The sequence below is a fragment of the Pseudopodoces humilis genome, chromosome 18 (genome assembly GCF_049639895.1).
Source record: "Pseudopodoces humilis isolate 2021_Gansu_Grassland_sample_001 chromosome 18, ASM4963989v1, whole genome shotgun sequence".
In the NCBI taxonomy this organism is placed as follows: domain Eukaryota; kingdom Metazoa; phylum Chordata; class Aves; order Passeriformes; family Paridae; genus Pseudopodoces; species Pseudopodoces humilis.
The window spans coordinates 15,965,617-15,976,709 of record NC_142217.1 but is presented as its reverse complement, the minus strand read 5'-3'; the positions used below and the strand labels follow the sequence as shown (position 1 = coordinate 15,976,709).

The 11,093-nt window shown below is 61.3% G+C and overlaps 1 protein-coding gene across 1 annotated transcript; it reads left to right on the top strand.

Annotated features, from left to right (window-relative positions):
- The first annotated feature begins 1,051 nt into the window (after positions 1 to 1,051).
- GRAP (GRB2 related adaptor protein) lies at positions 1,052 to 6,086 on the top strand. Its single transcript, XM_005523070.3, has 5 exons — positions 1,052 to 1,172; positions 2,163 to 2,260; positions 3,258 to 3,380; positions 4,590 to 4,758; positions 5,409 to 6,086. Exons 1-5 carry the CDS (start codon positions 1,095 to 1,097, stop codon positions 5,592 to 5,594), a joined length of 654 nt encoding a protein of 217 aa, XP_005523127.2. The 5' UTR covers positions 1,052 to 1,094; the 3' UTR covers positions 5,595 to 6,086.
- The last annotated feature ends 5,007 nt before the right edge of the window (positions 6,087 to 11,093 follow it).

Below are 11,093 nucleotides of genomic sequence, written 5' to 3'. Positions count from 1 at the left end.
CTGCACATCCCTCTCCTCTTCCCACGGGCACTGGAAGTGGCCTCAGTGGGGGTATTATGGGGCATTTGCTTTTTAGAAGCATTTGGGAAGTGGGAATAAGGTTTGGGAGAGGTGAATCGCCGAGCCCATGTCCCCACAATGGCCCTACAAGCAGCATGGCTCATCCCACCCCGGGCAGATGGCAGCAGCATCCTGCTCCTTGCTGGAAAATGCCCAAATCCACGGGCAGGGACTGCGCTGCAGCTGTCCCTGGTTTAATTCCTCGCAGCAAAGCGAGGCAGTGTCTGGCGGATTTTCCGTGCGCTCCATGCCCCAGCCCACACACAGGAAGGCTGAACAGCTCCGGAGACCTTCCCGCTGGGAATGCTCCCCAGCAGCGAGCCCTGCAGACTCAGTGCCTGACGCCCACGGGAGCAGTGGGAAGTTTTAGTGCTCAGTTTTAGTCTACAAGGGATTTTTTATTTTTTTTTATTATTATTCCCTAAGCCCTGCAGAAGAAAACTGGAAAAAAATCAACCCCTGCAAGGGGCCACAGCCCAAAGAGGCACTATCAGTTGTGCTGAAAGCTCGCTGTTCAGAGCTGAGCCACGGAGTGCTCGCTCTGAATTCCAAAGAAATCAGGTGTGCGCATCCACCCACCTCCCGCCGCCTCCGCAATTCCCACCCGCCGCGATTTTCTTGCTTCTGGAACAACCATTCCCACCAAGCCCCCTCTTGGCAGCTCAACCAGAGACTCCCCCACCAGCGCTGCCTGTGCTCTCCAAAATCTCCAAGCCGATCTTCCCCAAATCCTCAACCCGTGCCCAGTCCTTCGCCGTCCTGTTCCCATCCCAACCCCGCTGCCCAGCACTCACCGCGGAGGAAACGCCAAATCCTTCTGCCATCCTTTGGCACATGGATGCCCTGGCAGCCGGCTGGGGCTGGCGCGGCTCCCCCCGCCCCCGCCGCACATCTGGGCAGCTGTGGCCGCGGCAGGCCCCGCGTTCTGCCCCGGCAGCGCTGACATCAGCGCGGTTTCCTGCCCTCCGCCGCCGCACCGTGTGCGCAGAGCCCCGGGACAGCCCCGGGACACCCCCGGCAGAGCCCCCAGAGCCATGGAGTCGGTGGCCCTGTACAGCTTCCAGGCGATGGAGCAGGACGAGCTGCCCTTCCAGAAAGGGGACACCCTGAAGGTACAGGGGGGACCAGGGGTCACCAGCTGGGATGGGGTTGGGTGCTGTTGCTTTTGGAGGGGAACAGAGTGGGCACACGGTGACACCGGTGCTTTCTTTGTCCCTGATTTTAACGCTTCTGGGGCTTTCTGTGGGATATAAGGAGCCAGCCTCGAGGATTTGGGAGGGTGGAGTAGCGTTCCCTGCTCGCCTGTGCTGCCAGGGACGGACTCCTGCAGCTGGGACATGGCGTGTGGCCTCCCTGGCTACCAGTGCCACCAGCTGTGCTCTGTGGCAGCCCCTCGGGGCTGGGACACGTTTTCCCTGTCTGGGAAGCACTGGAGGTCACAGGGATGCAGCAGCAGGGAACACCCCTCAGGCACTGGCGTTGGGGTGGGCTCTTAGATGGCACCTGGGAATCCCAAAAAAAGCTCCAGGAGGGCTCAGAACATGGCTGGGGGACAGCAGCCCTGCAATGGGACTGAGGACACCCCTCCCTGCCCATCTGCTCATCCCTCTCGGGCTCCTCCCGCACCCCTGGCACCCTGGAGCCCCTCGGGGAGGGTTAGGGTTAAGGTTGGGAACCCAGAGCCCCAAAGCCTCCGTGCCATCCCTGCCTCCCGGCGTGTTTTCCCCGTGCCCTGACCCGGGGTTTCAGATCCTGTTTTCACAGCTGTGCCGGCCCCGGGCCCCTGCGTGGGAGGCTGGAAAATGTTGTCACACGGAAGCAGTGTCAGCACCCACTGCCACCATCCCCGGGGAGCCTGGCTCGTGGCCTGGCTGCCCCAGGGACAGATTTCACCCTCTTCCCTGGGCAGGGGCTTAGGACAACACCAGGCTCTGTGACCCCAAAACCCCCAGAGTGTGTGGGAACTGTCAGAGCCCCCCTTTTCCCCCAGGGGATGCTTGGTGGGTGTTGTGGGGTCTGGGGCAGCAGTGGGGTCCTGCTCAGCCCCTCTCCCAGGGGAATGGCAGCCAGGCTGACACCTCCCTGCTCCTCTCCCACCTCAGATCCTCAACATGGAAGATGACCAGAACTGGTACAAGGCTGAGCTGTTCGGCTGCGAGGGCTTTGTCCCCAAAAACTACATCAAGGTCAAGCCACACCCGTAAGTACCATCCCACCAGCCAGGCAACAATCCCAATTCCCAAAGGTCTGCCACGAGCCAGGGTAGTCCCACACGTGGGGAAACTGAGTCACAGAGATGGGGTCTGCCTGCCGGCTCAGTTTGTCGGTGCCACCACAGCCCGAGGGGACAGCAGCACACCCATGCACCCCCAAAAATCCAACCCTCACACCGAGCTGCCACTAAATAAATAATTGGGGAGCAACAAAGCGTTACGGGATTACGACTGTATTAAACACAATCCTATTACCGCGCTATTAAAGCCCAGCCTAATCCATCCCTGATTGAACCTGTGTTTTATGTATCCTTAGCCCCTGGTAAATCACATTTAAATGCCAGAGCGAACGCGTGGGCTCGGGGCAGCCCGGGGCGCATCCCACTGCTTCTCCAGCTTGGGATAACAACCGGGATGGGCGAGACAAAACCTCTTCCATGCAGCACCTGGAGGGCTGGCTCTGTGCTAAACTCCGTGGTTGATCATTCACCGGACAATTTTTACGGTAGCAAAGAATCTTCCCGGCGCAGGGAGCTGAAATACCCCGGCCCAGCCTCGGCAGGGGTGGGACGCGGGGATTCCGCTCCTGGGACTCCCTCGGGCAGGAGGGGTTTGTGCTGGAACCGAGGCTTTTCTGCTCTCCACCTAGAGGGGCCAAGGGAGGGGACAGGCGGCCGAGCGGGGGCCGAGGTGACAGCCCAGGTGACAGGATGCGGTCGCGGCTGTCGGTGACGCTCGCCCCGCTCGGAGGGGGCAGCGCGCCCGCAGCACCCTGCGGTGCCCCCCTAAAATACCGGGATGAACCAGGAGGGGGAAAGGAAGGGAGGAACCGCCGGGGGAGGGTCCCAGCCCTGTGAGGAGCCCGATGGAGGCCCCTCTCCCGGCGGCACCGGGGATCTCGGTGCCTCCACGCCGCAGGGTGCGGATGCGGTGCCGGGGTGTCCCCGGGGGTGCCCGAGTGGCTCAGCCCGGTGCCCCTCGCAGGTGGTACGCGGGCAGGATCTCCCGGTACCTGGCAGAGGAGCGGCTGCTCCAGCGCGATCACCTGGGAGCCTTCCTGATCCGCGACAGCGAGAGCGCCCCGGGAGAGTTCTCCCTCTCCGTCAAGTGAGTGCCTTTGGGACAGGAGGAGGGGAAGGGGTCCCCGCAGCCCCCGCTTTGGGCACCGAGGAATCGGGCCCCCCTCGTGTGTGCTGGGCAAGGGCTGAGCACCCTGCCCTGTCCTGGCCTCCTCGGAGCCGTGTCCCAAACACATCCAGCACAGCCTCGCACAGACCTTCCCCTCCTTCCTCGCCTCCATCCCCGCTGCTTCCTGCTCCCCCCACCGCTGCCTCGCTTGGGGTCCCTCGCAGGGACACCCCTAAACACAACCCTGTGGGTGATGATGGGGCTGGGGCCGAGCTGCACGCACAGCCCGGGGACACGGGAACAAAGCCCGGAGCATCCCCAGGGATGAAGGGCTGGAGCATCCCCGGGATGAAGGGCTGGAGCATCCCAGGGATGAAGGGCTGCAGGATCCCCAGGGATGAAGGGCTGCAGGATCCCCAGGGATGAAGGGCTGCAGGATCCCCAGGGATGAAGGGCTGCAGGATCCCCAGGGATGAAGGGCTGCAGCATCCCCAGGAGTTCAGCACTGGCTGTACAACGGGCAGAGCGTGTCCCCGGCTATCTCACCCCTTCCGTGCCCCGGCCAGGGGAGCGGGGGGGGGGCGGCCCCAGGCCAGGCAGGCACTTTCTCACCCTTTTAATCCCTAATTGAACGTTTCGGGAGCTTCTTGCCGCTAATGAAAGGGAGCCGCGCTCTGCCGTGCGTCACCAGCAGCGCGGCCGGGTCCTGCCCCTGCCTCTGGGCAGTGTGGGCACCCCAACCTCTCACCCCAGGCACACCCTGTGGGGTGACAGCAAGGGAAATCCTGCCTGCCCCATCCTCCTGCAGCGCGGGGGTCCCCAGGGGCACAATCTCAGCATCTGCAGCCTCCTGGCGTGTGGAGACCCGCAGCTCTCACCACGCCTCCCTCAGATGTGGCCCTGGACAAAGCCACCTGCCCTCCACGTGGCTGGCACACTGCCACTCCCGAGCCCCGCTGTGCCAGGGCCTGCACCCAGCTCTGGCTGCCCGTGGGGTGAGGTGTAGCAGGGCTCAGCTGTGGGTCCTCACTGCAGGGCCAGGAATGACCCCAGTCACCCCCACCACGGCAGGAAGGGTGCAGAGAGACCCATGGGCTCACCCCGACTTTGCCAGCACCCCCAGGCTTTACCCACCTCAGGGGATGCTGCCAGGATGTCCCCAGGGTGACCCCCATTCTCCTTCTGCAGCTACGGGAAGAACGTCCAGCACTTCAAGGTGCTCAGGGAGAGGAACGGCAAATATTTCCTCTGGGAGGAAAAGTTCAACTCCCTCAACAAGCTGGTGGATTTCTACAGGATGACCACAGTTGCCAAAGAGCAGCAGATTTTCCTGTGGGACAAGGACCAGACCCAGGAGGTACCACCATGGATGGGGCCACGAGTCCCAAACCCCTGCGTGAGCCCCCTCAGTGTCCCTGCAGAGGGGGACACGGACATCCCTGGCTGGCACTTAGCCTTTGGCTCGAGGGGTGAGGAGCAGGAGAGGGTGCAGCAGCCTGAGACAGGCAGTGCTGCAGGGAGGAAGAGCTCCTGGAGCAGCTCAGTGGGGCAGGGCAGGGCACACATCGCTGTCCCTTGGGCCAGGGGTGATGCCCAGGGCAGGGGGCACAGCCAAACACCAGCGAAGCCCTGGGGCAGTGCTTGTGGAGGTAGCAAAACTGGACTTTGGGAGCTGGGATGGGGAAGGCTCCAGCACCTGGAAGGACCTGGGAAGGAGAGGAGCTGCCTCCAAGGGTCCCCTGGGCACCCGCCTTGGGTGTCCCAGCAGCAAGAACAGGGAGCCTTGTGCCCTGGGGTGTTCCCCTGCAGCTGGGATCGTCCCCAGCACTCCACTCCTTCCTTTTCTAGCTTCTGTCTCTTCCAAGCAGGCGTCCCCAGGCTCGTCCCCATCCCGTGGTGGCACAGTGTCCCCATCACCCTGAGTGCCCAGGCAGTGCCACCACTCTGGGGGTTGGCAGATGGGGACCCCTCTCCTCCCACCAACCCCTGCCCTCGGCTTCCCTGCAGGTGAAGAGACCCCGATACGTGCAAGCTCAGTTTGATTTCTCCGCCCAGGAGGGCTCCCAGCTGCCCTTCCTCCGTGGGGACATCATTGAGGTCCTGGACTGCCCCGACCCCAGCTGGTGGCGGGGGAAGATCTACGGCCGCGTTGGGCTCTTCCCCCGGCGCTACGTCCACCCCATCTGCCAGTGACCGTCACCGCTGGTCCTGGCCCCAGTGTCCTCACTCACCAGAGCTGCCTCGTGCCTGTCCTGAGTGTCCACTCATCCCTGAGTGTCCCCAGGATGGTGCCTGACCCTTGTGAAACCTCAGCTGTGGCTCCCCTGTTCCCCAGAGCTCCATGACCCCCAGGGACGGGGCTGGCAGCGCCGCTCCCCGGGGAGGGAGTGGGCAGTGTTCAACCATGGCCATAAAAACTTTTCCAGAGCCACAATCCAGTGGGATGAGAGCAACAGAGGGGGTGAGCCCAAAACCCCAAACTTTGGCTCTTCTCCAAATCCCCAGCTCCAGGGAGAGCTGCAGGCAGCCGGGACACAACCAGGATCCACAACTCCACGGAGGAATTCCAGGACTCAGGGTACCAGGGAAGGCTGATCCAGGGGGATTCCATGCAGCAGGTGCTGTTCAGAGCTGCAATTTGTGGCACTTTTTTATATTCTTTTTTATTTAGGGCTGGTAAAATGTGTCTGGGCGTTACCTTCGAGTGTAGCTGCTTCTTTTCCAGCACTGCCAAAGTGGTCCCGTCCCTCCATTCACGCAGGTGCTGCTTCACTGTGGCTTTGCTTCCCTGCAGCCCCCATTTCCCCATCCCAATGCCTTTCCCAAACCCCTCCCAGGGGTTTTCTGCCCCCACAAATGCCCCCCACACCTCGCACCCTCTGGGATGTGCTCAAGGAATGCAGTGCTCAGAACACCCAGCTCGCTGCACCAGTGGATTTGCCACCCCACAATCAAAGCCCTTCCCAAAGGAACCTTCCGGCCCAAACTGTGATCCCAGGATGGGGCATCCCCACCCTGGTGGGTGCGGGGGCGCTTGGGACCCCCTGAAAACTACTCGGGACCCAACCCACCTTTCTCCACGCTGAGGAAAACCTCAAACTTGAGGCTTAAACAGTTTTTTTTTCCCTCTCCCAAGCACATTTCCTCGGCTCTATCCCTACTAATCACCCGACACTGAGGAAGTCGCGGCAGCGACTCCCGCCTCGGGCGGGCAAAGCCCTTCGCAAACATTCATTATCCATCCTGGGGAAAGCTGTCCTGCCGTGTCACACCCTTGTCACCCGCAGCGAAGCCAGTGCCAGGGAGGGGCTAAACAGGCCCTGAGACAAGGGGGACAGTGCGGACCCCCATTCCCCGGGATCGCTGCGCATCCCCTTCCCACCCTCTGGAGGCGGAGGATGCCAAGGAACCGCCGCTCCTGCGGCCGCTGGTGCGGCCGAACCTCCGCACAGCCCAGCCGAAGCCCTGACCCAGATTCGCTGCTTGTTGTTGTCTGCCCGGCCGGGGACGCTGCTGGCCCCGCGGCGGTGCCGGGACATCCATTCCCCAGCGCTGACTGCGCCGCCCCGAGCGGGCTCTGCGGGCACTGCCGGGGCTCGGCACCGGCACCGGCACAGCCACCGACACCGGCACCGGCACCGGCACAGCCACCGACACCGGCACCGGCACTGACACTGACACCGGCACCGACACCAATACCAGCACCGGCGGCCGGGGATGTGCGGGCAGCGCTGCCCTCTGCCCCCCGGTGTGTGACCGGGCTGGAGGCGGCGGGGAGAGGCTGCACCGAGTGCTCCGTCTGCATTTCCAGCGCTTTCATCCCTAAAATAATCCAAGGGCTTGTTTTCCTTACACAAACCAGGCTGAGTGGAGGCACTTTGCAGGCTCGACCGGCCCCACCAGTCTCCCCGAAACCCCCCGGGTCCCCGAAACCCCCGGTCAGAACCTGCCCACGAGGAGCAGCTCCCGGTCACCGGCAGCTTCCCCAGATGTCCGTGGTGAGGGGCAGGGTGCTGCTGCTGCTGAGGATGGAGGTCGGGGATGACACGAGCTCTGCCACCGTCACCGCGATCATCAGACCCCGCAGCCCTGAGGGGGAGCGGCTGAACCGGGAGGGATGGGATGGGGCAGGATAACCCCGGGACGGTCCCTACCCCTCTGCAGCCAGACCCTGGGATCTCCCCTGGGGCGAGGATGGAGTTTGGGAACGTTCAGCGGCACCCCGGGACCTCACATCCCCTGACTTCACTTTTGGGCTGTGCCACGCACAGACCCTCCCAGACCATCCCTGGGGTCCCCCCAACATCCAAGCCCTGGCAGCAACCCCGGGGTGCAGCAAAGCCCGGTGGGGATGGGGTCACCCCCCGGCACCTCCCCACCTCAGGGCTCCACCACCGGCTCGGGGTAGGCGATGCTGGAGCAGCCCAGGGCAGCCTCTCACACACGGCTGCACTCCTCGGGGTCCACAAAGGCCACGGGGGCTGGGGGACAGAGACAGGTGACATCTTGAGACCCCCCTTGGCAGGGTGGGGGCCAGCCCTGCACCCCTTCACCCCCTTCATGCCCCCTCCCACTGGGCAGATGTTGACCCTTTGCCGTGGCCACGGTTTGCAGACCTTGGCAGGACACCGGGTGGAGAAGCGAGGAGCACATCCCACGGGAAAATCCACCTATGCTTCCCCCACCTCATTCCCACCCTCAGCTCCAACACAGCAGGATCCATCCCACCCCTCACCTCCTGCTGCCCACACCCAGCCCGGCTCAGGTTGGACCTATTCCCACATTAAATCCAGTGACAGCTGCCCCGGGGGGATCTCCAGAGCCCCACCAGGACCTGGGGCTACAGCTGGAGGCAGCAGAGCTCTGGGGCAGGCACTGCCCATCCCCACCCACGGGGCCAGCCGGCTTCGTGCACCGTTGTGGCAATTTCCTGGGCATGGGCAGCAGCAGCAGCTCCTGGGATTTGCGTGGCAGCACGCCAGGACCATCAACACCCAATTATTTCTATGTCTCAACCAGCGCTGAACCCCTTTTTTTTTTTTAAATTGTTACGCTCATAAAATATTGAAATGAATGGAAATTAATGTCAGGCATAAATATGGATGGGCTGCACCCGCCCAGGCAGGAGCACGGGGACGAGCACGGGTGATCCCTGCACAGGACTGGCAGCCTTGTCCTGGTTCTCCTGCCTGATGACCTCCACCAAAGCAACCCTCAGCCTCCCAGTTTGTCCCAAACTCCAGTGGTGACACCTTGTGACTTTCCACAAAGGGAAAAAAGCCATGGGAGCATGGCTGGGTTGTGGGCAGACCACAGGCCGTGCTCAGCACATCCCAAGGATGCCAAAAAGCCCAACCCCGGCCGCCTTTCCCCAGGGTCAGAGTCAGTGCTGAGGCTCCGGTGACTCCGTCCTGCAGCAGCCGTGAGCAAAGCTGCCATCAGCGCTCCGTGCCTCAGTTTCCCCTCTCTAAAACACCACGTTGTGCACGGCTCCATGCAAATCATTGGCGGCTGGAGGGTGGAAAACGCTCCGAAGGGCAAGGCCGTGTCTGGATGTTGTATTCCAGCTGAAATGCCAGCCCCAGGCCTCAACTCTACCAATAAACACTTGGTGGGGCCTCAGAGTGGGTGGGAAGCAGGAGCAGAGCCTAGTGTCATACCCCACTGCCTCACTTTTAGACCCTCTGCTAAAAATGGGAGATTAATTAGGACCTTGTAATTAATGCTTCCATCTGCAGGAAGGGGGCCGTGTCTGCAGCGGGTGCTGCCTGTCCAGCTGGATCCAGCAGGAATGACGAGGACCAACCCGCTCAGCCACAGCAACCCAAGCCTGCAAACAGGGGCTGCACCCAATCCAGGGGTTAAATTCACCATGTGGGGTGAAGAAACCCCTGGGATGGGGAGATGGGGGACCCAGGTGCCACCACCCCTGGTGAGGCTCAGGTGGTGATGCTGCAGGTGTGGGGCTGTGCCAGCCCTGCAGCAGAGCCAGCACCCAGCACACCATGGCTGGGCTGCAGCATTTACCCCACATGCAATAAATCATTAGTGCACACACCCTGTGAAAGAGTCTGTAAATCTCCTGGCACAACAAAAACACCTGCAGCGAGCGGCTGAGGCGGCGAAAACCACAGCACGCTCCTGCCACGCCACGCACGCCCACACCCCAGCGCCCATCTGGGCCATCTCCCGTCATACCCAGAGGTCCTGGCTGCTGGCTCAGTGCTCCCCTCTGTCCCATTTGCTGTCCCCATCGCTGCCAGCAGCGCTGGGGTTTCACCTAAAACACCCAGGTTTGGTTCCAGCTCCCTCAGTCTCTGCTGCACCAATCACTGAGGTGTGGGGATGTCATCCCACCACTGGGAAATCCCTGCAGGGCCACTCTTAAAGTCACCAGCTCCACCCAAAACACCTCCTGAGCTGATTTTCTTTGGGAGCCAAACACTTGGATCTTCCTCATGTTGATGTGACACTTGGGGACACAGTGTAGTGTTTGACCTGGCAGTGCTGGGTTGGACTCTGATCATTTCCAACTTTAATGATTGTGTGATCCCAACAAATCTGTCATGTTCCTGCGTCCCCCAGCCCTGCTGCCACCTCCTGCAGAGGCCAGGCCAGGGCAGGGCACAAACCCACACACGATTTGTCACCGTGGGACAAGCAGGGCCACCGTGCCTGCAGAGAGGAGCGCTTTGATGGCCGAGCACCCGGACAGACGGGCGGCTTCGCCTCGGGAGCCTGACTCAGGCAGGGCCCTCATTTATCCGGTTGTGAATCCAGATGAGCCACACCAACGCCAGGGACAGACACACAGCCCATGGCACCTCTGCTTTTTTGCATTGGCGCAAGAATCTGACCCCAATTCCTGAAATTCGTCTCCAGCTGAGCTTCCAAGAGAAAAGCTCAGGAGAGCTTCCACTTCTCTGGCTTGTGAGCACCAACTGGAGAACCCAGGGTGTGTTTTTTTGCCCATCTCACAGTTATAAATGAAATGTGTCATAGCCAGATCTGGTGATGTTACCGTGACCATGCTGCAAACCCTACAAAGGAGGGGACAGGACAGGACAGAATAGAATAAGTAGTTTTCATTTGGAAGAGCCTTTCAACAATCTGGTCCCATTGCCTGACCAACAAACAATTAAGGGCATTGTCCAAATGCCTCTTAAACACTGACAGGTTTGAGGCCCTGACCACCTCGCTAAGAAGCCTGTTCCAGGATTAGAATGCCCTCTCCATAAAGAAATGCTTCCTAATATCCAGTCTAAACCTGCCTCAGTGCAGCTTTGAACCGTCCTGGCAGCTCCCACTCGGTGCTGCCGCCAGGACCCGCCCGGGCTCCGAGCCCCTGCACCAGCACAGCAAGGGTTAACCACAGGACAGAGCTCTTTTCCTGGAAAATACCGACTTACCAGCCGGCACATCGGGAAAGAGGGAAATCTCAGAGAAGAGAGACTTTTATTTTAAAAAAAAGAAAAAAGACAAAACACCCAAAGCCCTCTGGAGCCGCCCAGGACCCTCCGGCACCCGCAGAGCTCCGGGGGGCTCCGGGCTCGGTCCCGCAGGTGCGAGGGCGCATCAGCCGAAAGAGTTAATCGGGCTGGGCAGGGAATGTGTGAAGGCAGCATGTGACTGCAGGTGGGGCAGGGCGGAGGGATGAATCACTCTTTTCCTTTTCCTCTTTTCACTTCTTGC

What these genes read in the sequence shown, in the direction of transcription:
- GRAP (XM_005523070.3), top strand. Translation starts at nt 1,095, where the DNA reads ATGGAGTCGGTGGCCCTGTACAGCTTCCAGGCGATGGAGCAGGACGAG. An exon ending in GAGTTCTCCCTCTCCGTCAA is followed by an intron (nt 3,381 to 4,589) that starts GTGAGTGCCTTT and finishes CTCCTTCTGCAG; the next exon opens with CTACGGGAAGAACGTCCAGC. An exon ending in ACAAGGACCAGACCCAGGAG is followed by an intron (nt 4,759 to 5,408) that starts GTACCACCATGG and finishes GCTTCCCTGCAG; the next exon opens with GTGAAGAGACCCCGATACGT.